The sequence below is a fragment of the Stylophora pistillata genome, chromosome 1 (genome assembly GCF_964205215.1).
Source record: "Stylophora pistillata chromosome 1, jaStyPist1.2, whole genome shotgun sequence".
In the NCBI taxonomy this organism is placed as follows: Eukaryota; Metazoa; Cnidaria; class Anthozoa; order Scleractinia; family Pocilloporidae; genus Stylophora; species Stylophora pistillata.
In genome coordinates, this window is record NC_142519.1 from 28,065,274 (window position 1) to 28,091,351 (window position 26,078).

The following is a 26,078-nucleotide window of genomic DNA, read 5'->3' on the forward strand; positions in this document are numbered from 1 at the left end:
ACGGGATATGATGAGGTTACTGTGATGACCCTTTGACGAGTAGTTTCCTTTTGTTTCAGTCTTACATCGAATTTTGACTACTGAGTACGGAAAAAACCTTAAGACAGCCCGTCAAAAGAGTTGAACTGATTTAATAGCTTAGTTGTCCTTGTTGACTCTCGGCCAAACAATTCTAACGAATCCTCTGTTCCTGAAGTTATTTTTGAAATTGGTCACGAGTGCTTCCTTCCTTTGACGCGTTGGAATTTCTATTAGACTTTGTTTTTGCGGCTTCTTGGCTTTGGCATTTGGAGGCTTCACATGAACAGGATGAATAAACGTAACAAAATGTAATTGGCTTATTTGTCATCCGCCATTTCATTGGCGGATGGCTTGTCTTGTTGACAGACAACTGGGAGAAAGCGTGACATTTGTCATAAAAGCAAAATGTCCAAAAGGAAAAAAAAATCGTGAAATTCAAGTGGAGTGGTACGATTTGGATGAATTAACATTGTACTTATGGTTGGCGAATTTCCATGAAACATGATGGCCTGATCATTTGCCAACCAATAAATAGCAAGCGTTAGTCAGTGATTTGTTTCAATTAAATGCTTCGCTTATGGTTGCCTCTGGCAAACATTATGAATTGTTTACCACTGAAATGTCCAAAGTAAGCTATAAAAAAGAGCTAATATTCCTCGTGTTTATTTTATGAGTTTAAATACAGAATTAATATGACAGATAGGCGCCAGCTCATGCTATTTTTAAATATCGTAGTTTACCTCCAGGCGGGGAATGCTTATCAGATACTGTTTTTTTTCTTTGTAGATTCTCTTTGAAGAATTCTGTCTCTTCTAAGATTTCTGTTTATTTTTTTAAGCCATGTGCGTCGAGTTTGTAATTTCTTTCACGAAAGCGGAGGATCAATGTTTTTACCTAATCCCAATGACATCTTGAATTACGTTTAATTGCTTTTTTACAAGTACGGCTTCACTCATTCTGCGGTTTATTCCTATTAGAGACGGTTTTCGGATCTCTTTTAAAATCTAAATATAGCTCCTTTATCGTTTTTCATCTACTTAGAAATTAACACCTCAATAGATTCACCAGCTCGGATAAGTTATTTAAATTTGACGTAAACACTTGAGGCAGGGTAAAGGCCACGGTTTACGTGCGGCTTGGCGAGGCTTGTCACACGAAAGGAAACAAACTAAACAAAAGTTTACGTTCTGATCACTTCGAATGAATCAGGTCTAGCTTTCTACATGTACAGTTTTGGATGGAAAAGGAAACTACAAATAATTTAGTAGAGCTAATATTTTAATGTCACGAAACCTCCCCTTGCCTGGATTGCTCACGTGTTCCTATGTGCAAACCGTGATTTGTGACCATGTTGACAGATTTGGGCAGCAGCTAACCAATCGGCTTTGCTAACCATCTGATTCGAGGTCATAGGGCGACAACGATGAACCAACAGGTGTAGCACGTTGAACGTTGTGTTTGGCATGTATGATAGTCATTTCAAAATTATTGTGTAGACTTTTAATGATCACCACCAACTAAAAGTGGATGCTTCAGTTTCCTGACAATCTTGATACTCTTTTTTCATAGTGTATACGTAAACATCGATGCTTAAGGTACTGACGTCAGCAAAGTCAGAAGCTTGTCACCCAACTTCGTAAGAGGGAAACTGCTGAAATGCTCTTTAGTTTCTGTAATTTTTTGGTTCATAGTCCGAAATCCAATTTTCCTAAGATAATTACGATTTACTTACCCCATAGGATTCCTCAACCGCACCCAGTGACACACACTCATTCCAGCAAGACAGACTTGAACTCATGCCCCAATAACTCTTAATATTGCGCTTGAAGGGTTTTACATGAATCAAGTATTATCAAGTTACCTTTGGTATTTTGAGGGGGCAGCTCCCCACGGAAATACATCTCTGCTGGAGTTATATTTTGAGTTAAATGACCGATTGATTTGATGGAGATACACCTGCCTATGCAATTTTTAAACAGCTTAGTTTACCTCTAGTCGGTGAATGCTCATCAGAGACCGTCACAAAAGACAGGGGTCTTGTTCGAAGTAATTACGTTTAGCTCAAATCTGCGAAGTAAAGCAGTGTAACTGCTGTAACTGCGCTGTAACTGCTGTATAGGAGACTGGGGGGTGGGGAGAAATAGGCTTCGTGACCATTTTTAGCCCGTTGGCTTTTTCGATCAGCGAGGCCCTGTCAGGGGCGAGGGGAGGGGGTCCAGTTATTCTTTATCCCTTTAATTTGGAACCAAATGTCCCTAAAACTTCCAAGGCTTTTATCCCTAAAAGTACCTCGGTTTAAATTTTTCAACCAACGAAACAGGCGATGGTATGAACGAGATAATTTTTTTTTTCGAGAATCATTATCAGCTTGCCTCAGACATTCGTGTCACGTCAGTCTTGATACCACTGCAGGCATATTGGTGGCATTTCAAAAGATGGTCAGTTGTAATCCATCACCTAAGTCTACAGGATCTTAGCTTCGAAGAATGCTAGCTCAAAGTGCGGCCCCCCCTACGTCGACTCAAATGTTGGTTATGAATTTTAGATGTTTCCATCACAGATTTAAATTACATTTAACAAAATCAACATTTTGTGTTCGACGTTTTTCAGAATTTCTCTTCGAGTTTCTTAAAGGCAAAGAAAGGGTTTAAAAATGGAATAGTATTTAATTCAAAATATAATTTTGAAATTGTTACAGTTTGCTTTCGGTCAAACGTCAACTAAAATTGCTCAATGTTTCAATAAAAAACGTTACCATTTGAACAAAAGTAACTCGGGGTAAACCTTTGACGAGAAACAGTTTTTATACGCTAAGGGAGAAAACAAGTAGAATGGTTTCTTTCGTTCTTTGGCGCTAGTGAACGTTAGTAGAGGACAAAATCTGAGCTGTTTTTTTTGGGGCTGATCGTCTTCCTGATTTTGTTGCAACCGTTAGAACTTTATCTTCAGGCTGCAGTCATGGCCTTATTCGGTTTCATCTAACACCTCACTAACAGTCCTGGTATCGTCATCGTCTAGGGTATCTACTAGTGGACAGTAGTAAACATCATCCCCAGGAACAACTGTGTCATCTTCTTTTGTGGGGTTTACAACATTACTATTAATGCTGGCCTTATTAAGCTCTCAGTTTAGCAGTTGTTTCCACAAATTGAAATGGAGGTAGAGGATCTTGTGATGGCATATAGGTTCTCGTCAAGTCTGGCTATATAGAAGGGTTACGGCTGCTTTTGAAGCTGGTGAGATTCTTTGACACGGTAGACCTTTGACACGTGACAAGCAAAAGTACCTTCAGAAATAACGACCTCTGAGGCACTCAGGAGTGGTTAGGAGCTAATACCTCGTCAGAAGTGATGTCTTGTTCCCCTCGTGCAAGTTCTGCAAAGTCTACTGAAATAGTACGAAGAGCCACTTGCGTAGTGTATGAGACTTCTGTGGGTAACACGCTCAGATGTTATATACTCTTCACTGCACTGGAAAAGCGACGAGGAAATTGTAAAACATAGGGCATTTATTTCCTTGACTCGTCTTTGCGAAAAGATTTTCGAAGACGAGTGTGGTGAGTGATTTCAAGTTGACGCTGTCAAAAAGCGGTGTGGAAATATCATGAAGTGTAACGCAAATCCTTTCCAGAGCTTGATGTCCTACGTCATTTGAACAGAACACACGTCATCTGGACCTTTATCATTTGACAATCAGTGCTGTTGGTGGCTAGTAAGTTCTCGGGAAGTGCTTCCCAGGTTCTTTCTGCAGCCTCCACTGGCGTCTTTATCAGTCTGTCTATAGTAAAATATTCCTCCTCTTTTTGTTGAAAATAAGGCGACGAATAATTTGTTTTGAACAGACAACCCCGAAAACCTGCGTGTGGGAACCAATGCTCTGTAGAGGCGAGGCTCTTATGTCAATATCATTTAACAACAGCCGAACACGCAAAACACTTCTTGTTGACCTGAAAATGCAACACCGTCGGTTCTCCCACACCGCTTTGATGATCAAAGTACTCTTCAGTTTGGTTCCATTTGAAGTTTGGAGTAAGCTTCCACTTTGCATTTCGGACGATGCAAGTTCCTCGTGTGGACCACTTTCTTGGCTGCTGTCCAGTTTGATTGCTTTTGCTGTTGGTCTTTCTTTTTATTGTTCTTGTCCCTTTCGGCAAGCTTCAGATCTTTCAGAATCACTTTCATATCTTTAACTGTTATTCTTTCGGGATTGTAGACAGTTTTACCTTCCAGGTTGATGGAGGAAACTTTGCTTCCAGTGTATTCTGCAACGTATACAACGACCCCCGCTCTATACACAACAGCTAGTAGCGTATTGAGACCATTACACTTTTCCGTCACATCAACAGGATAGTGTAATCGGGCTGAAAAAACTTTGCTTCTGCTCGCATCGACAAGGAGTAGTTGTCTATGGGGCCCAAGGCATATAACAGACGGATTAGTCAAATCATCTTTCTTGTTTCCCTCGCAAAGCTAGAATTTCTCTGAGATCAAAACTGACTGTGATAGTATCAACATTGGCCTGGATTATCTGGCTATCTGAGACACTGAAGATTTTAAGCATAGAATCAATGTTCATTCGGTCTCTTTTTCTACAAGCTGCCACTGTAAGGTGCTTCATCATTAATCCTTAGAGATAAGGGTCATTTCTTAATGTTCGCAACTGAACGCGATTTGTCCTAAAGCCATTTACAGTTGAATACCAGTTACTGAACTGCCCTGACATGCGCTTTCCGACATTGACAGGAGACTCGGGGAGCTTGGGATTAGCCTAAACTGATTGATGACAATGAGGTAAATGATCGATAACCGAACATAGGTGGTCATGGGTGGTGAAAAACTACCGAAAAAAAGCAGAAAAATACGAGGCAAGAATATTTAATGTGGAACCCGACCTTCATCACACCGTCCCTAAAACTATTTGCTTATCATTTATCCCCGAAATGATTTTGTTACTTATCCCTTAAATTACATGCCCAGTTATCCCTTATCCTCAAAACCCCTAACAGGGCCTCATCAATGGGGTCGGGCAACCAAAAAAATAATCCACGTTTGGGTCAATTCTTGTATTATTACACAGAAGTTATTTGGTAATGCTCAGTTTACTAAGGAAATATAAAATTGGAGTCTAATCACTTATTTCGAAACTAATACCACAAAACCAGGTGCTCTTTTTGAGGTGCCTTTTTTATTCAGTCTCACAACCTCAAACTGAGTAGTTGTTCTTTGTAATTGGGAGCATCAGCTGTCTCGCTGCCAAACCTCTTTCAGAACTCCAGCAGGTGTTAGGTTCCCTTGAAAGCTCGTTCCACTTCCAGGGTTGTGCCTTACAGGCCCTCAGTCAGTGGAGACCACCGAAGGAGCGGGCAGGTGGAAAACGACATTGTGGTCGTCAGGGGACGTTGGTGACCGCCGTCATTTTCGTTGTCCACTCTTCAGCTCATTCCAATATTCTAAAACCGACCTTGAGCAGTTGCTGTGGTACTGATTCTCACCATGGTGCATGGATGGGAGTGCATTAATTACTTGATCTTTTGTTGATAAAGGACCTGGCCAGGTCTTGGCTCCATATGTATATAGCAGGGTGGTGAGTGCCACAAGGCACCATAATCTTTTTGGTAACGCCCGTAAGAAGAGTGGCTCTTCCACACTTCTTCCAAAGCGCTTGAAGGAGCTGCTGTAACTGGGCTCAAATTGATTCTATTTGAAATAAACCACGCTTAAATCCCCTACACTGATGATTGTATAATTAAAATACTCAGCAACAACCTCGGACAGACTAAGACCACCCCACACCCATTAAAATGATGGGAAGAAGGTAACCTTTTTTAGCGATCTCTTTACCTAACTTTCTGCTTGACACGTGCAAATTAGATGGTTTTCCACGCTAATCGAGGCGATTTCATTGCGATTTGTCTATGTAATCGCGTGGGCCCAGGGCAGTTTGGAAATGATTTCACGCGCACGTGGTTTTTCGTGCTTTATATGTACGTGTCTAGAGAAAGAAAAGGAAAGGAAGGGAACCTTTCACTATTTTTATCTCAGTACTTTCTAAGGCGTCGTCGCGAAGGCCAATTCGTCACCGTTATACAGGTGTCTAGAGAAAGAAAGGCAAGGGAATCTTTCATTGTTTTAATTCAAGTACTTTCAATTTAGCACTTTGAAAGTAAAAGTTTGTGATTACTTGAACCATATGGAAAATTCAGTTTCTCGGTTCTCTCTTTCTCATTTCCATTCAGTTGAGCCTGGTTTAACCAAAAATGTTTTGCTGGTGTGAATGGGGTATAAACTACTGACTTTTAGGTATTTATTGATGCCGTTGAGGAACAAAGAGAAATGGAATAGATAAAATCAAAGAACGGAAAATTAATAAATACAGATAAGCTTGGATTATTTTTTTTTAATAAAAGTAATCACTCTTAGACTATAGATACATCTTTAAGTTGAAACATCCCCATTCAACTGAGAATGCTTATCTACTTTTATACACAAGTATTACATGGTCTTGTTTTTGAAAAGAAAAAGATAAAATTTGTCCTACTCATCTTTCCGGCTGAGCTAATTCCATTAAATTGAGTTGGTTTTGTGTAGATACTACAAATTTTTAAATGATTTTTGATGAGTTGATACTTTATGAAGTGAACATTATCTGTAGAATTCCTCTTTGATTCAAGAACTGCAGAAAAGTATTTTTTTCAAAAAGTTTTTCCCCTCTTGCGAAACTTGGCAAAGTCAGTTTTAAGTTTAATCATTTCTGAAAAACTCTGAGCCAATCTCTTACTCTTAAGGCGGGACTCTTGCTTTTATTGATGGCGTGACGTCGTTTGAAGAGACTCATAGAGGAAGTAACTGACGATGTTGATTACTTAGAAAAACTTCTACTTTGTCGTCTACCGATGTAGGCTGAATTTGAATATATTTCCAGAGAGAAATTATTTGGACACTTATTGTGGTCCAGTGCACGAAGTTTAGTTAGTAGGCAAGTTTCCTTTCCACATTCAAAAGAACAGGCAGTTTCGAGTTGACTGAACGATTTTCACTTCCTAATCGTTTTATGAATTGCAGAATGATGCAATGTAGAAAATTAGTTTTTCACCAGAACAGGTTACCTGTTCAAACAGGATGTTAATTTAGTTATTTAACATGGCTTGTTGATTCACGCACGTTGCTCAACGGACTGGATTAAGTAACCTTGTAGCTCGTCAGTTGACTGTTAGATGATAGATTCCGGGCCTTGAAAATTCTTTGTTTACCCAGCGTTTTCTCGACGCTGACCTGATGTTTCCACGTTCTTGTCCACGGCGTGCTTGTAAACAGTTTCGTGATAGACCGTATCGTGTTATTATGGTTTCTGGGTCCTGATTTTTTTCATTGTTTTCTTCCTTTTTGCTTTTTCCGCCACAACCAACTCTAATGTTGATACTCCTTTAGCGTTGGAATTTAGTTGCAACCACATTAAAGACGAGATTTAATAACGTTCTAATACACGAAAGAATCGTTTCCCGCTAACAAGTAGACTCTGGCATTATTCCAGTATTTTCATCAGAATCGTCCGTTATAGGTGTTTCCATGTCGTGAGCCAGATCGTCAATAGACTGGGCCAGTATTTGCAAATACTCCTGTAAATGAGAGAACCGTGGTAACATTCAGCAAATGGTACAAAAATGTTCAATATTGATACCTTATAGTATCAAATGGTACAAAATTATCAATATTGAAACCTTAAAGATTCATTCAACGAAGTAAACCTTGAATTGCATTTTTTCCTAGTGGAGCTGCTTGATTGTCAACGATTTCAAGTTGTAACTAAGGAACGTTGTTACTTAAAGCTTTCCAGAACCTTGACCAGTAAATTTTTCTTTGCAAGTGACTTTCTCAGTTGTGATCAAGGTCACATACGTAGTATATTGCCAGGTTATAATAATTTAAAAAACATTTTTCACATTAAGACACCTGGACATTATGAGCTTACAGGGCTCGACACTAACGGTAGTCAACTAGCCACAGACTAATAGAAATTCAGTTTTTGCCAAGTGGTTTTCGATTTTCACCAGCCAGTTTGGCTGGTAAACAAACTGAAATTGTTGTAACATCTAAGTTGTCACTAGCCACTTGGCTAGTAAGTTGAAAAGTTAGTGTCGAACCCTGAGCTTATAGTTGTTTAGACAACTTCGTGGATGCACACACGTTAGCGTTATACATACACTTGTAAGCGTTATCTGTTCACACGTGAGGGTTACCGATATATGGCCTCGTTCTCTAATTCCCCAGGCTAGAATTAATAATTAACGGTGTGGAGTTACTGGGTCAATTGTGGCCTTGGGGTACATTCTCCCTAACAGGATCACAAACTCCAGGAGGCGTAATGGTGTAAAAATGTATATATTCGTATTAATACAGGTTTGAAGGTCGTTGATGCATGCCCCCCTCTCCCCCCCCTGCCCCCAAAAAAATTGCGTAAGAGTAACATGATACCTACTTTACTCGTCATGATTGATAACATAGCATCAAAATGTTTTCTTAGATCTGTGAACGATTTTCTGTCGCAAGGGGTTTCATCCCAGCAATTCAGCATGATGTCGTATCTGGAAAATCGATGTTGAAAAAAAAGAATAAATAATTTCAGCATGTAAGCTTGTATTCCTCTAATGCACTCCTTAGTGGCTCTCGTGTCTGTCAAATTTTTAATCGTCTTAACCCAAGTTTCTTATTCCCGTCAAATGTTGCAATTTTATGATTAAATCTGACCAAAGGTTGAACTTTTGCAATGTGTTCAACAGAAATTCCACTTTTGGAATGGAAACTCGATCCCTTTTCGATAAAAAATAACCCGACTTGATGACTCAATCCAGATATCGTTGTTTAATTTGATATTGTTACGGGAAACACTGCTTAATAAATGTACATAACAACTCAGTCGTTGTTCAAATCGCGAAGCCCTCTTCTTTTTCACGGCTCCTTTGTTAACATTGCCTCAACTAAAAAATTCAGTTCCAAAGATCACATCCTATTCTTATTCCTCTTAATCTTCAAAGTAGATCGCTCGAGGAAAGTTACCAAGCATGTGATTTTCCTTAGTATTGGCCTTGACATTGATTGAGCAGGAAACGACGTCACATGAGTCCCCTTTCCGGTTTAATGCATACCAACTCAATTACGTTGTCATCAATAATCATGAGAACAGGAAACACTTAACTGTTTTTTCTTATAACTTCCCGAGTGGATTACAAGCGGCAGTTGTGAACACCATCAACAACATGACCTTGGATCATAGAACACTTCCTGTGTAGAAACCCTCACGACATTCCCGATTCAATTTTCCCGAAGAACTGGGGATTGACCTAGGGATTGAGAAAAGGCAAGCCCTTGCTTCCTCCAGCTCGAGATCGGACGAATTCATTCTGTGAATTAAGGTTTTTGTTGATAAAGTAAAGGACCTGCATCATGTAACTTACATCTCATTTGGACAATTTTGAGGCTTCTGCATCCTGTAGCCAGACTTTAACAAATCAAACAGCTTTTCTATGGGTATTCCTGGATACGGAGAACCCCCTGAAAAGAAAGACATTTCCAACTTAAGTTATTGTGAAAGTCTTGTCTTACGCCATTTTACCATGTCTTAGCTATGCAAATGGGTAAAAACCACGGCGGATTATTAGCATTCCTCCTTGCACAAAAAAGGAGGTAAAAGTACATTTTTGAAAGTACGGTTTCGAACATTTTTCGTAAATATCCTGGCTTTACTCAACATGCCCTCTTATAGACGTCCTTACCAAGGGTGAAGATCTCCCAGAGCAGTATGCCAAACGCCCAGACGTCACTTTGTGTTGTGTAAACTCGATCAAACAATGCCTCAATGGCGAGCCATTTTATCGGTAGCCGACCCTGCAAACAAAGGACATGGCCGGATACAAGTGTTACTACAAGATTCTGACATATTTTTAAAATCGCACTTTGTAAACACAAATGTGAACACTTACATCTGTAGTTTTCCTATAGTACTCCACGTCTCTGACATTTCTGGCCAGGCCAAAGTCAGCAACTTTCATAATGTAGTCTTCTCCAACAAGGATGTTTCTGGCAGCAAGGTCTCGATGAACGCACTACAGTTAGAGAGAATTCAGAATGTAATTGAAACTTTTCTTAACTTTTTGTGAAAAAAAAAAAGCTTTGCAGTTAAGGAGAAGTAGAGGGAAAACTTGAAATGTTGCTCCCTCTACTCGTACCGTAGTACTGTCATAGAACCAAATCCAAACTGATAACAAGTGCCCGTTATTACAATAAATGACGTCACAAGAAACTATCAGAACTCAAAGTTAATCTACATCTATTGCTATTGGTCTTTAACGCGGGAAAATGTTAATGACTTAGTGACCTAACTCAACGCGTCAACTATTGTTTTAAGACAAATTATAATTTCTTATTAGAGATACCATGCAAGGAGTGGTTAACTTTTGGATGGTTTAAGTATCGTATGGATAAAATTACCTTTCTTGTTCCCAGGTACTCCATTCCCCTTGCTATTTGGAAAGCAAATGAGACGAAATCCCTCATTGTTAGGGAAGGACCAGAAGGGCTAAGTTTGTGTTGTTGGTACTCAGATGGTCTTCTTTCTCTCAGAAATTGTCGAAGATTCCCGTGTGGTGCAAACTCGACAACGACAAACAGAGGACCTGAAATACATGTAAGTAAAGATCTTTACCATTTCTTTAAAGACAACGTAAGCACTAATAGGGCGCGTTATCATGTTGCTACGATGCGAATGCAGGTCTATTATTGATTTTCATATACGTTAAATGAAGGAAAATTTTGCCGTTTTTCTCTACCTGCTTGATAGAGAAGTGCCGAGCATTCAATGTATTTTTCAAATACATTTATCTTGTCTTAGGTTTGCAAACGAACAAAAAATCTAACTTTTGGAAAAGTGCCACTTACCATCTTGCGTACATGCACCGATCAGGTTAATAATGTTCTTGTGTCTTCCAATTTCCTTCATTGTATCCATTTCAGACAAAAGGTCTGCTAATTCGTTCTCAGTAGCGTCAGCTGTAAGATACAATATTTTAACGGGAAGGTGTTAAGAGGCAACCCTCATTTTTCTCAGCTTTTGTCATCACATCTATACGACAGCCTAGAAACTATTTTATAATTCACTTTGCAACAATCGCTTCAGTTTTGGGAGGTAAAAAAACAGCTTGACGTTTTTGTTGCTAACTTGGGTGTTCCACTTACACGAAGAGCCCGTTCATGTATTCTCCTCTCAATCTACCCAGCACTTACTCGAGTGTAAGTGCTGCACATTGATCTAAAGGAGGTACTTACAGGTTGAGGAAAATCGTTTTGATATACATCAACGTTTCGATGGAACACTCATCGAAATCGAAATCGTGAAAGTTACATACATGCATCTATTCGCTCGTCGAGGCTAAGCATCCTTTTCAGGAAGTAGACACCGATGGGCTAATTTTTTAAAGTGTTTCATTGTAATTTATGATTTAGAAGCTCAAGTTTTTTTTAGAATATTATTGATTTCAACGAGTCCAGTACAAAGGATTAATGTATACTAACTTACCTTTAAGCATTTTGACCGCAACTGAACATGTAGAAGGTAGGTCGGGTAAACCTACAGCATCAGCACGCATGACCAAACCAAAAGCACCTTCTCCAAGCTGTTCTCTTAACGTTATTTGAGATCTGACGATTTCCCATTCTTCGTCACAAGGCAACTCATAGAGCTCTGTAGTGACAGAAAGCTTTTTTATCAGCTGTGCTTTCTGTAATCATAAAGCCCATAGCTCAAAACTTTTTCTTCGTTTTTGTTTTTTGTATTGCTTTTTTCTGAGGAAATGGTTGTATTGAGGAAATACTAACCCTAGGTAAACTTAAATTAGCTTTGAAAAACCCAGCCCAGATAAACGTTCCTTACCTTCGGCAATGTTAGAATCAATTCTAGACGAAATACCCGAAGAAAATCGAGACCGATAGCTTCCAGTCCCGTATCTTATTAAAGGCGCTGTAGAATTTGTTGAACCAGTAGAACTTAATCTCCTCCTTGGAGCGGCATAACTGAACGTTCTAGTTGTTCCATCAGTTTGATTGGGTGTGTTAGGCTCTGACGGTAAAAGATTTAACGACGCTCTCATTGTTTCCATGTTTTGTAGTGTCACTTCCTTTTTAGGGAATTTTTCCTTTAGTCTCTTGCGATAACAGAAAACAAACACGACGATTAATATGACTGCTATTAAAAAGAACACTGAGAGAAGGATGATGATAATTAGGCCAGTCTGAGGTGGCCTTTCTTTTTCCGTTAGAAGTTCTGAGGTCTTCTCAGGTGAGGATGGCTGTTCTGTGGCTTCTGTGGCTACCGTCTCTAAAGAAAGCAAAATTAAAAAACAGTCTTCAGAATTTCCTAAGCATGGCCATGGTTCTACATACAAATAAAACAGTTAAAATTGCAGTAGTATGTCAGGTGTTGGGTTTCTTCGGGTGGTGAAATGTGTTTCTTCTCGTGGCTATAACGATGATGTGTTTTCCCAAGCTTGATCACCAAGTTTATGGGAAAGTAACATTTCAGTCACAGACGTGTGCAGTATTACAATTGACAGTATGCACAAGTAAAACAATTTTCAAATTGATTACAGTACCTATGGAAATATTAGTTAGAGACGATAATTTGGTCAACCGAGTTAGTGGCCATAGACGAGGATAGATCTCGTCAGCACGTCACCGCTCACAGGGTATAGTTCATGGTTCTTACATAGAAAGATGCTAATAGGCGCTTGTGATATGTTGCTGGGGTGACATAATGAAGTAACGGAAAAAATTGCATTCTGCAACAGGGACTGGCTGCCCACCTAGGTAATGGCGGCTGTTATTCTAAGGCATGTCACAGGTCTTAACCACTCGACTCCTGATAGTGACGAAGAAGTGATTCTCCTCACCATATCAATAAATTGTCGAGCACAATGGTGATTGGAAAAAGGGGATATTGATTAACTTAAGACAACATTCTACAAACTACAATAACAAAGGAGGTCTAAAAACTACTATTACAAGGGATGTGTGGCAGACGGTTATGAGAATTTGGAGAGAGTTAAATCATAAAGTGTGATTGGGTAAGAACTTTCCTGAGAAGTACCCTTTAGTAACTATGTGGAATGCTTTACTTAAAGCGCAATCGATATATCGCTCCGCTAGGTGTGCATGTGAGAAAGTTTGCAGCGCCGTGTTTAAAACAGATACTGACCTGACACAGGAACCGTGGGTTTCACATATTTGATGAGGTATGTACTCCTGAAATCCCTGCCAATATGATTGCTCACAAAGCAAGTGTAGAGTCCAAAATCATCCTCGGTCACATTTACAATAGTCACCTCGACACCATAATTACTTTTAACTTGAACAGTCTCGTAATAGTATGGGTCTATAAGTCGATATGATCCATTCAAGATGTCTTTGTAAGTTTTAGGCATAGAAGTGACGGATTTGTTCCATTTAAGCCATCTGAAATCCGGGAGAGTTCCACTAACTAGAACAATACAGGTAAATGTCACGTTATCTCCAACCTGCACAGTTTTGTTCTTTGGAAGATCGGTTTGTAGGATTGGAGCTGACCGGGGTCTAGCTGTTGAGAAAAGGGAAAATAATTTTGAAGTGAGGATACTTGATTTCGACATGATGTGCCAATCACAAGCCAGCAAACAAATTTTCAAACGCTGACAAATTTGCGACATCTGGAAAATTACGAGTCCTTGTGTGTCCCAAATTGCTCGAAAAACTTGTTGATATCACAGTAGATGGTGTACTGTCTCTATTGTCTGCCTATATCGATATTACCATTTGTTATTGTGCCGTCTTGAGGCTTTTTTCCGATATCTTTTTTTCTCTCTGAATCGTAAATGTCACTATTCTCTACTGAAATTACAACAATTTTCCCCCAGGAATGTCGCCCTCTTGAAGTGTTTGGAAGTAACACACACTTTCAGTTCAAAATTATACAAAATTTATGCATTTGTTTTTCTTTTTTTGAAGTGAAAACAAACAAAAAACAAAGCAAAACAAAAAAAGAAAAACATTCCCAAATCATTGATCGAGTTGGTTTTTACAGTGTTATAAAAGTTAAATTATAAATCAGCAACAATTTCATTTTCTATACTTACCAACAACTTGAAGAGTAAAGGTGTGATTTATTGATCCATAACGATTGGATACTAGACAAGTGTATCTCCCAGAATCAGAGGGTACAAGCTCGCGCAGTTTTAAGTACCAAAGGGAGTTATTAACATATGGATCCAAACGTCGCTTTTGTACGACCTTTCCGTCCTTTAACCATTTGTATTTGAGCGGTGGTGCACCAGTTGCTTTACATTTCAGTCGTATGGAGTGTGATGCAGGCCATGCCCTGAATGATCTCATCAGAAAATTTGGATCGCTAAATACTGGTGCTCCTGCTAAAGCGCGAAAACAAAAAAACCAAAATAATAAAGCTCGTACCTACCTACCAACCTACCTACTAATGATGGTAACAGAACTAAGTGAAGTCCAATTCGCTGTGTGACCATACGAGTGGTTACAAAATCGAATGAACGCCGACACGAAGCTGGAGTTCGATTTGCTAATCGCGAGGATGATTACAGACAATTGGACGACACGAAGTCATGTTTCCAATTAATCAAAACTTTAAAAATTAATTACAAAACAAACCATATACATAAGAAAGAACAGTTAACTCTACGAAGTGCGCGACAGCAGCGCGTGCACTTGTAACGCGTTAACTTCCCTACTACACTGTCCAATTACAAGCATGACTCCTACTATGTCCCCTCAGTGCTCAAGTCAGGTGTTTGATTATAGTTTCGATTACTGGTGTTAACGAAGGACCACTTTTTATAGTATATTTATTCCGCATGTGCCTCTCTCCTATTTGTTGGTATTCATTGCCTCTTTTCACGAGAGGGTTATGCTTTTGGCTTAGTGCAGTGACCACGCCTTCTTCCAATGAGCTTTCATCCATTAGTTGCCCAAAACAATCATAAAAGATGACAGATACTCACTTGATTCCGTTGTCTTGAGATTCGTCGTTAAATCTGAAAATAGAGAGATTGTTGGTAAAGACCTTGAACCTCCAAAATTGTGGTTTGGGGATATAACGGTGTTTAGTCTTGTTAAGATATGCCGGCTTAGGTACATGCACGTACTCTGAGCTTAGGGTGCAAAGTGTCAAAAAGTCTTATTTCTGTCTTTTTATTCAAGCAGAAATCATTACAAGGAAACCTCAATCAACAATTTATGAATAGCCACCAAAGTACAATGAATATATGAAGTTCATATATTTTGAACTGCGGCTGTACATACGTATGATGCACGATCCTCGCAGTAGAGAGCGCTATTTATGCAATTTTTACGAAAATTGGTAGAGCGCTGCACTAGTATCGCAAAGGTCAGTGGTTTGAATCCTGTACAGGCCTGATTTTTTTCAGGTCTGATTTTCGCTATTGCATAAATAGCGCTCTCTACTGCGAGGATCGTGCATCATACGTATCTACAACCGCAGTTCAAAATATATGAACTTCATATATTCATTGTACCTGATTTATCATCACGGGTTTATTACGAATCAACTTAACGGCCTGCTCCCAGTTGGCTTGTTAGCTCAATTGGTAGAGCGCTGCACTAGTATCGCAGAGGTCAGTGGTTCGAATCCCGTACAGGTCTGATTTTCGCTATGGCATAAATAGCGCTCTCTACTGCGAGGATCGTGCATCATACGTAGCCACCAAAGTATTGGGTTGCTTTCACAAACCAAAAAGAACAAACTCATAAAGTGCTTCTCTGTAGATCTTACCTGCTTGCTTACCTCTAGCCTGATGCTCAGTTGTAGGCCTTTTAGTTGCTGGTGGTGAATCAGTAGCTGTCAGATTTTCATCATGACGCACGTGTAGCTGGAGCGTCAGGTTAACTTTACCTAGAGGATTTTCAGCAATGCAGGTGTAGTTGCCTCGGTCCTCAAGTCGAACTCCTTTGATCTTTATAGTTTTGTCCTTGTTTAGTTTTCTTATCCTTTCCGACTGGTGGAAAGGCTGGTCGTTTTTGATCCATGTGATAGACGGTGGTGGACGCCCCGTCACAGCACATCTTAACCGTTCTGTATCTCCTAATCGGGCGACATACTGTGATTTTTTAGTACCCTGAGCACGTGGTGGATAGTTGTCTATGAAGATTGAATGATTGATAGTCAGAGTGAGTCTGATATTATTAATTATTTGTTATTAGTTGGAGTCAAAAAGCAAATCTAAATCCTATGCGTGTAGTAACAAAAATCGAAACTTGGCTTAGCTTTGCCAGGAGATAATGCCGTGCCTAGGAGACGGATTTTATTCAGTGCAGTCGGTATAATCGCGTTATCGAGGTAAGAAGTATTGCATATTTCCCCTTAGGGCTGGACGCCTTTAAGTATGTGATCCCCTATATGCCACGCGGTATTTTAAATTTGATATTGAGCGGCGCAGACAGTACGGATCCTCAGTGTGAAAAGGTACTAAAGTCACACTGTTCTGTATGAGGATTTCAAAACTACGACCAGAGCCAAATTTAGATTTCTCCAGAAAACTATTTCGTTGGTTTCATGACTAAATGTTTCACTATGTGTCGTGCCAAAAATGTTCCGAGTTTCATTAATTACATTTCGCTTTTTAAAGATGTTATTTCGGTATTCTTAATGGCTAGTGCAATATAGTTGATTTCATTTTGAAGTGTGTTGAACTACCTTTTCAACGTCGCGCGAGGAATAAATCAGGAAATAAACATTAACTCGTTTTATGATGGCGATGGAGAATTAATTTATTAAAAAATTAAACCCTGTTTGTAATATTCTCCACAGATTCAGTTACTCGTAGATCCCGCCGGAAATTCTCATCATTGACTTTCATAAACAACATGCGAGTAATGTTTTGGTCTTCGCTTGCACTTTGAACCAAGTCATTTGTTTTACGTTACCACATATTTGTCTTAGTCTACATCTGCCCATTTCGTTATCGAGATATTCAAAAAACGACCAATTAAAAAGATGCATCAAACACACAGACAGACCCAAAACATGCTTCCTTTTACACATAAAAGACAACTGTCGCAAAAAAGCATGTAATATGATAGGGATTGACACATAACAAAACCTAGAGGAAAGATCAAAGCTTTCTCGCATTCGCAGCTTTTCAATGCATTCGCAGCTTTTCAATGTGAAAAAAAGTAACTCACTATATGAAAGAGCAGAAACATACTCGATTCTAGGTGATATTAATTGCAAGATACTCTAACGAAGTCAGAATATTATCGACGATTTTATTTCAGCGGTGTCCGCAACATTTGCCTTTTAAAACCATTTCTGAAATGTTTTTCAGAGAGAAATGATCTCCCTCTGTTATCTTTTCTTTCTCCTAATATCTCTGCTCACTCAATTACTCGTCAAGTCAAGAGTGTAAACATACATCCCAAAAACATGTTTCCTGTTCATTATTTATTAGTGACCACAATTTCCACTACGTAATCCCAGGGAACAAGCTATTGACTGAGCATCTATTTGACTGTCAATTTGCAGGAAAGAAGGGGAGCTAAAACAAGTAGAAAGTTAAAAAACGTGAGAAACATTTCCTTACTTAGGCTTTTACTGATTTTAAGACTAGTAAGTAAACATTGCTTGGTCGCTTTGATCTGTTATTCCATTGCAAGAGAACTGTTCTACGTGCAGAAAAGATATCCCTTTAGCTCACATTTGTATTAATTGCGCGCGATCGTCGTTTTACTAAAAAATTGAACAGCAATGTGCATCATGACCGTTACTGAAACTGAATAAAAAAAAAACTAGAAACTGAATTACCAGCTATTTTAAAGTCTTAGAAGGGGTCAGTCTTAGTAAGTCAAAGGTTTAGTACCTTGAGGTTCTCAGAAAGAAATTATTGCAGCGCAACCTCTTTTTTTTTTCCATTTACAGTATAAAACCAAATGGTTTGTAGTTTTGATTTAATTCTGTTTTACATTCTCTTTCACTTAACAGTCAAACATTAAATGAAGTGTAAGTTAGCTCTAACGTTTCGGTTGAGGAGAAAAAATTCTCCTCGACATAATTACTTTGTGCAGTTTCTGTGTATTCTTAGATCCTACGATAGAAACTTCTTTGAGTGTGTCTATACATTTCTACATGATCGAACAAAAGAAATTTAACTTTCGAGAGCCACTTTTAAAAGCGAAAGGGTAACAACTTGTCGATTTATCTTGCAAATTGCCGCATTTTCGACGAGGCCGCATCGCCTGGCGAGGATCTACCGAGAACTTTTAAAAAGCTCCTAATTCCCTGGTAGAGGACAAAACTAGTGGAAAGCCCGTTGACAAACGCTAGAGCATAGCGCCCGGTGAGTTTTAGAGATGTTTTAACAACGCATGGCTGCGTCCATTGCGATCGGTGAAATAAAACAAGATTGCTTAGAAGCGATTTACGAGCGTTTTTTTCTCAAATAGAGCGGCGACAGAGTCAAAATCCTTCAAGCCTCTGCTCAAAGGTAGCATTTGTTGAATATTTGTATTAAAATATGATTAATGTAAATTCCTATATCACTTCCATTTGGGATATTGCTGGATATTGGCACCTTGTCGTCGATGAAAACAAGGTGGCCATGAAACGATCACGAACCCGGAATTTTTTTCTCCGAGGCGAACGATTGTTCTTCAAATGCTGTTCATACTGACTCAGGGCCAGCAACTTTCGCTTTAACTGCGAGTAGAGAGGGAATATACTCTTTACTCTTTGAATGATTGATAAAACGCGAGGGCGTTAAGAGCAGCTGGATAGACTAGAAATATCACAAGGCAACAATGCCAAACATAATAGAAATGGTAAACAGCAGCTTGTGATGACCGAGTGTCTTATTTGCTACCTACTTTGCTATGTTTAAGCGTTGAACAAACATTTGCGAATGTACGTGAGGCTATTCAGTAACATTTCATCTGCCCCGTCCAGTAATAACGAGTTTTCCTTGCATGAGTCTAATGAATAGAGCCATTGATCTTGACATATTACTTCAAATTGATTTTCGAAGCGTGACGAGATCTCACACACGACTTTTAATTTAGTCTGACAGAAAAAGCGGAAACCGTTTTCATTTTACAGTAATTCAAACAAAGATCTGTCCGAGTCAACCTTTTTGACTAAACGTTAAACAAGGAAGGCTCGTTTTCACTGAAATGTGAATGTTATAAAACAACGAGGTATTTAGATATCTACTTACCAGATTGAGCAGTCTGCGTATTGATTAGAAGGTCGACCAACAATATCCACCAACAACACCGCTTTGCCTGCATGCTCACATCGACCAAGGCCTTCCTTTACGAATTAGCATACTGTTCAGCGTAGAAATTTGCCGATCGGTCCAACGATTGCAGGATAACTACGGATATAAGGGATTTTGTAGATGAGATGATCTTTAGGTACCCTCCACGTCTCAAGTTGCCTGGTTTATCTTGGGGCTGCGCAGACAATTCATTTGCTTGTTGTCAATTTGAGGGCACAATACTGACGTTGTGCCAAATAGCGAATTATTTCCCTATTTGATGTGACCGTGACAGATGCCCTGCTTCCATGAAGATGTATAAAGGGGCGACAAAGAGAAATTTGGTCCGGAAGAAGTCGATATTCCAGTTCTCTTAGTGATTCAGCGTTAAGCGCAACCAAACAACGACACAAATTCCTTTGCAAGTGAATTTTGATTGGCTTAGTATTTCACTGGTCTCGGTATGTTGGCTTTGGTTGAATTTTGTGTGAAATTTCAATAGTTCAAGTGACAAATGGCCACACCTCTATCAATCATGTCAAAAATACAATAGATGTGAAGTACACGCGCGTTTCCGGTTGAATGAAGTTTTCATACCCTTGGGGCAAATTTATTATTCAGGTCCTAATTACTTCATTTTCATTCTGGAAGCACATTAACACAGTCCTTTGCATATTCACTGAAGTCTGTGCCTTTAAGATCTGTTGAGTGCGTCGAGCAGGAACTTGCATCATTAACTCTTAGAGTTTGTTAAAACCGCGAGGAGATTGTTTAGTGAAGGTACTACCGTAGTGCAGTTAAAAACCTTAAAAATTAGAGAAGGAAATCGTTGCAAGCGACGGAAACACTAATCTTCATCGCTTACTCTTTTCCTTCTTGACAAGCTTTGTGTTATTTGGTTAATAACAAATCTTCCTCCAAAAAATAGTATTTCAACAACATTCCTCAATTCTCCGGGGGATTCTCATTAAATAGCCAATACGTGTGCTACTGTTTGCCTGAAGTAAACAATCAATCCCGTATTTACTTTTACATGAGTACAGCCACTTCATCACAAAGGCTTTAGAAATCGTTGCGCAAACTAGGACAATTATAGTGAGAAAGAAGAGAAGCTGAAGCTGCGAACAGTTTTACGAATGAAAAAACAGCTCACCTGTCGACCTCGCTACCTTGCACAGTTTTGGTGACTCGCGAATTCGGATGTAAATCGTGTGATTCGCAAAATTTTAGGGGGAATTTTAGCCTACTCCCTTTCTTCTCCGTACTTTAGGAAACCAGAGTATTTTTAAATGAGATTACCGAAAAGGTCTCCCTCCATCTGTATAATTGTCATAATGATGGCTTAGGTGCATGTGTCAACGTGTTTTAAATTAACAGTGCCTCGTTTGGAATGTTTATTGACCTGCTTATCTGTTCCAATTCTTCACCCGAATTGTACAGATATCTATTTCATTAGCATTAGCTTCGACTCTTTTCTCGTTACCTCGTGACTGTAAAAAGTTAATCCGTGCCTCCTGATGTCTTGCTACTTTCCTTGGGCAGCTCTTAGGTGAGAGAAAATTGGTCTGGTCTTGTTGGTGTATTTAACTTTGCAAGCAGGAGGGCTGCTGGAAAATTCAATACCTGCAAGCAGACAAAAATAGTTAGAGTAGGATTCCTCAGAAACACGAGATGTGACACCCTTTTCGTGGGCTCTTATCGTACTCATCTTTCAGCAATTCACCCTTGATTTTGTGTTTGTCGATCGAACTGAACCATACCTTGAAATATCTGAAATTTTTTAACTTATTTTTTAGTTTGCACTCCCACGAAATTACAGAAATTTTGTTTATGGTATTATGTACCAAAAAGAGAAGATGTGTCGAGGAGCTGTTATATCGTTTTCACGCTGTGAAATGTACTCTCAACCTTGTTGAGACACTCTCGAGTGTTGCAACAATACCGAGATAGCACTTGTTGTACGATAAATTCAATTGTCACTCGTTCAGGCAGAAATGGTCTTGTCCCGTCTTTATTTATTTATGTTACATTTGTCAAATACTCAGCAAGAATGCCAATATCGAGAAAATTAAAGGCTTGTGGAGGTTCAAACTGACACTCAGGCTCTTCATATCTTATGGAAAGAAAAGCCGGAGGTTTTGTGAACTCTAAATTGAGCTTCTAGGGGTAATTATGTCGGGCAGGTGGCCAGTTCTAATGTTGTTTTACCCTGAATAAACTGAAAAAAATTCCCATTATGGATGTTTATCTTTTTCTACAATATGCATTTTTCTGCACGGAAATCTGGGCTCCATGATGAATTTAAAAGTGCTTGGTTAGGTCAGAAGGGATCATTGGACTATGGTCATATAAGAAATGAGATGACCAAGATCTCGAGTGGTAAATTGAACTGGTGTGAATGAACTAAGAGGAGACTCTTGACGCTTTTTTGCATGCGGTGGTTATCGCGTGTCGACATTACATAAGGAAATTTAACATCTTTTGAAACGGAAATCATACTGTAGTGAACACGTGTCTTACGATTCCTTCGCAAACTCGGAAGCCCACACTCGAACTTTTATATTTTGGATCGAACCGAGTTGAAAAAAATGCATAACATCTCTTGACGCACCCGTCTACAACGATGTCTGATTGGCAGAGATCGGAATGCGGTTTTGGAGACTGGCGTTGATGGATAACGTTTCAAAAATCATAACTGGTCAGTTTGTAATCATCAAGCTGGCGCCAGAGCATAAAGTGAACAGATCACATTTTAGTCATAGGACTTGTTTGCGACAGAAGAGATTGTTTGCATTTCACTATGATTGTTGTAGATACACATTACCAGACCTCGGAAAAAGGAGAAAGAAAACTATACTGACGCAGAAATGTCTCAACTTTTCCAGTTCAGCGCACTTAGTTGATACTAATCATGACAAAGCCGGCATATACTAACAAAATTGTGTGGTGATAATCTGTTTGTGGGTGGAGTTTTGAAAGCTGTTTTCAGAGAAAAGATGTTAATTAGAGCTGTGAAATCCTTTTAGCAGGTGTTCTGACAGTCACACGAAAGTTTATATTGCCTGAGTAGATTATTTCCCTTTGTTTAGGGAGTTTGACCAATTTTTTCTTTTGAATGGTAAAACTCGTTTATGATAGACTGCGAAGAAAGTAAAATACAAAACAGATCACTATTTGAGACCTTTGTAGCTGCTCTGACAACTCTTGATTTTCGTGCAGCATGTAGGCAAATGTCGAGTACGGATAACTATCAGGTCAGGTCTTCGTTAAGAATCTTATCATTCTTGCACGAGAATGAAGACGTTTCTAATACTGGTTGTGTCAACAGATGTCTAGGTTTGTCTGCTTAGATCTTGGTAATTCACTCTTTATATGTCACAGAAAACATTAAAGGAAACTTTCCGACTACCCACGAAAACACTTAGCCGTGATCCTCGCTAGACTATGTAACCTAGAACCACCCTACATCCAAAGAGTTGTTAGTGATGAAGTGTCTTGTTATGTGGCACTGTTTCCATTTCACTACAGCAGCTTTAGATCATATTATTTTTCTTAAGGCGATGTTCCTGGATTAGTTGTAGGATTATTAAGGGGAGCTAATTGTCATCGGTCCAAATCTAGTTCAGAGAATAAACCAAACCGCCCAAGAATTTGAAAAAAAAATTTAATCCTTCTTCATGTTGTCAACTATATGGGTGTAGCTGATACACAACACTTCACATTAAACCGAAGCTGGACTGCTTCCAAACCACACTGAATGATGAAGGTAAAGAATCCTTCGTGTTTTCCCGCAGGGTATGCCGCACCAAATTCTACTGTAAGCCGTTCGGTTGGGTTAGAAATAGTTTTTCCTCACAGTAGAGGGGTTAAGTTACTCTTGTTCGTCTTCTTCCGATGACTAGCATCTCATGCCGGGTTAGAACATGTCTAAAGGTAGACGCATCCTTATCTTTGATATTCAGATTTGTTCCACCGCCCCAGAAGAGACACTTCGTTCCAGTTGTAACAAGGTGTCTTTCAAGTCAAAGAACTTATTTTCAAACTTTTCCTCTTCATGGACCGGTACAAAGACTGTGCGCCTTATGTTCTGAAAAACGGCAAGCGTGTTCGATATCGGTTTTGACCCTCACGCTACTATACACGTTGTCTGATCTTAATCCTATTTTTTTGATTGAGGTTGGAATTAAATACTAAGTTGAAAGCAATGGAATAAATGCTATTTACGAAAAATATCTTGTTCCACAATATTTGATTGTTACAGCTTTTTGTTCAAAGGGCGTGTAAACCAGTTGACTGATGGAAGATGAGGGAAATGTCGAATACTGAAGTAAAATCCAAACTGTTGGTAATTGAAATCGGTAGATGTAATCAATCTACGTTGTTGAAAAATAGATAATTAAATAAGAGAATGGAGACTCATCTGAATGTAGACTTTAAATCTGTTTTCATTTAATCCTAGTCACCTCTCGTTTGAGTGCTAAAATTAAAGCAGGATTGCATTCGATTTGCTTCGCTTCGCTTACTGCTTGGTTCAGAAAACAAGCGCCACATTTGCCAACCAATCAGATTTAAAACTGAGACCAGTTGTGGTTTTTTTCAGTCGTGTTTTGCTGTGTGCGTATATTTCCTTTGAGTTCCAATTGGCTGCATTTAAAATTCGAAAGCTTTTGTTCTGATTGACCGTAATAATGACTTGGGTAGATATCACCAGCCATCTAGAAATGATGGTCTAAGAGGCTTTAAACTCTCTGGCCTCTGTCTTTAAGGTTACCAGGGAATTAATTAGCTCTTATAATTACTTTCAAAATAATTAAATAGAAACGTTTTGCGATTTGTCTAAACATGGTTAAGAATTACTTTAACACTTTTTTTTTACTTCAATTCGTCTATTTTATTTTACATCAATGGAAAACGACTGTTATGATATTATGAGACATTCGTTTTGGATGTAATCTACAACGTGAAAATTGTGCGTTTGATTTTGGTCTAAATGACCTTATATTCGGTTTTTTTCTTCATTTGTTTTGCTTCGTCATTGTTTGGTCTTTTCCGGCCATTTTGCTATATTACGATATTACAGTGAAAACCCTTCACGAATAATTAAGTTTGGAGAGCCAGGGCTTGTCCAGACGAAATATTATGCCACAAAATGAGTATTTTTTTTTCATCCTTCACAGTGGGTTTGAAAACTGTTTTCACCTCTTCAGAGTTTAAGCTAGTCACTCGTCGTTAATATTAATCTGTTACTTTGATCATAAATTGCGTTGTCAAAGCGATGTCAATCTTGCCAGGAAGGTTGATATGCAAATACGTAAGCTAGACGTAAGTTGACACGCAAATTTTCAAGCTAGACGTAAATGTTATTGAGTTGTTAAGTGCAGATACTGAGCATGTTTTCGGATTATAAGCATTTAGGGAACAAATTAAGGTTTCTTTTGTTCTGCTGTACAGTTGCTAAGAGTTCTTATCAAAGTTTGTAACTTGATTAAATTGAAGGCTCAACTGAAAGTTGATTCATTTTAAACTCACCGTCTCAGCAAGAGTTAGCGTTATTGTTATTATTTCTACATTTACACGTACATCTCTCACACGAGGTGAAAACCATAAGCTGTATCTTAACGAGCCGGTCAGACCTTTTCTTAGTAGACCTTCCCTATATCACCACAAATACACAATAATTTGGTTTTACTGGAGTCTCAGTAAATTGAAACGGAACGTGACAGCGTCTGTTGTGTAGCTTATGCAACAGCCCCTACTCGCTCTGTCGATTCTCCTTAAGAGGAATCATTCTGTTATTGAACGGTGGAAGAACCTCAATAATTGCCTGCCAATTCGTAAGTTGCCCGCCCCCGTAGTTCCTCACACCAAGTATCCAAAAAATAAGGTACCTTTGATTTAATTCGGTTTGGATTATTTAAAGTCTGAGACGATAAATCTTCGTCGTCGTTTACTTTTATGGGTGTGTCTGCTTGGTCTGTCATTTTTCAGTTTTCATCGGAGAGTAGGATCGAGGCAGACTCTGTGTAGTTGTTTAAGATGTCTGCCCAGTGCTCTCCTTGAAACCTGCACCAACTAACTTCAAGAAGATCTTTTCTTTATTAAAACAATTTGGGCCGAAGGTTTGTTGGCAATTTGTTTTCTTAAATCCCGAGTGGAAGTCTTTCAGCGGTTGAAAATGAAATGTTCCCTAGTTCACCTCCTCATGGGCTGCTTTATTATTTATTTACTGATTTCACCGCTATAATTTTTATGCCCACTGCTCGCTTCCTCAGCTTTCGATAGAAACCAACCCCTTGGTTACGAATTGAATGCATCATTAATCAGTGTTCATTTTATGAAAATAACTGTCATTTTTTTTGTGACAGTGTTGAATCCTTTCTCACCGTGTTTTGCGGCTTCAGTGGTCAAGGCATGAAAGTAAGTACACGTCCGCGTCATTAAAGGCCACTATTCTAATTCAAGTTTACATAGAATGAAGATTTAATGGTTAAACGGTAACGTTCAAGGAAAATTTAGCTTAGGGACTACTTAAGCACTACATGAATACCGTGATGTAACTTGTGGTGTTGTTAGTATTAATTATTCTTTGCTTCCAGGCAAGTAGTATTTTAAGTATATTTTGCGATATTCTCGCAGTACTTTTCTTATGCTAATACTCCATTTTCGCTTAATGAGAAAAGTAGCCAGCCGACTGAGACAATAAAATTCTTCCTTGCTCTATCAAAAGCTAAGTGAAGACGTT

The 26,078-nt window shown here is 39.0% G+C and overlaps 1 protein-coding gene and 1 long non-coding RNA gene across 17 annotated transcripts in view; one reads left to right on the forward strand and one right to left on the reverse strand.

Annotated features, from left to right (window-relative positions):
- Positions 1 to 6,402: 6,402 nt before the first annotated feature.
- LOC111322705 (fibroblast growth factor receptor 2) lies at positions 6,403 to 19,436 on the reverse strand. 4 transcript variants are annotated; one of them, XM_022925863.2, is made up of 14 exons: positions 19,295 to 19,436; positions 15,874 to 16,227; positions 15,071 to 15,103; positions 14,177 to 14,464; positions 13,264 to 13,641; positions 11,944 to 12,387; positions 11,590 to 11,754; positions 10,953 to 11,063; positions 10,506 to 10,690; positions 9,998 to 10,120; positions 9,791 to 9,902; positions 9,473 to 9,569; positions 8,497 to 8,602; positions 6,403 to 7,636 (listed from the first exon to the last, which is right to left on the reverse strand). In XM_022925863.2, the coding sequence occupies exons 1-14, from the start codon at positions 19,365 to 19,367 to the stop codon at positions 7,523 to 7,525; spliced, it is 2,583 nt and encodes an 860-aa protein (XP_022781598.2). In that variant the 5' UTR covers positions 19,368 to 19,436; the 3' UTR covers positions 6,403 to 7,522. The 4 variants fall into 4 exon arrangements, with proteins under 4 accessions (XP_022781598.2, XP_022781597.2, XP_022781596.2 ...); XM_022925862.2 differs by having other exon boundaries at positions 14,177 to 14,467; XM_022925861.2 differs by having other exon boundaries at positions 15,862 to 16,227.
- The window catches only part of LOC148741958 (uncharacterized), a 45,168-nt gene continuing 35,349 nt past the window's right edge, over positions 16,260 to 26,078 (forward strand). For 3 of the 13 annotated variants that reach the window (XR_015990208.1, XR_015990206.1, XR_015990200.1), the window contains exon 1: positions 24,931 to 25,753. This is a non-coding gene — a long non-coding RNA (uncharacterized LOC148741958). Of the gene's footprint in view, positions 16,426 to 19,450; positions 20,117 to 24,926; positions 25,754 to 26,078 lie in introns of those variants that run through there. The other 10 variants (XR_015990189.1, XR_015990190.1, XR_015990199.1 and 7 more) reach the window with 8 other exon arrangements.

Coding starts and splice junctions, on each gene's coding strand:
- LOC111322705 (XM_022925858.2), bottom strand. CDS start 19,367: ATGCAGGCAAAGCGGTGTTGTTGGTGGATATTGTTGGTCGACCTTCTA. Junction 11,755..11,943: donor TGATTCTAACATTGCCGAAG/GTAAGGAACGTT, acceptor CTGTCACTACAG/AGCTCTATGAGTTGCCTTGT. Junction 9,903..9,997: donor ACTATAGGAAAACTACAGAT/GTAAGTGTTCAC, acceptor CTTTGTTTGCAG/GGTCGGCTACCGATAAAATG.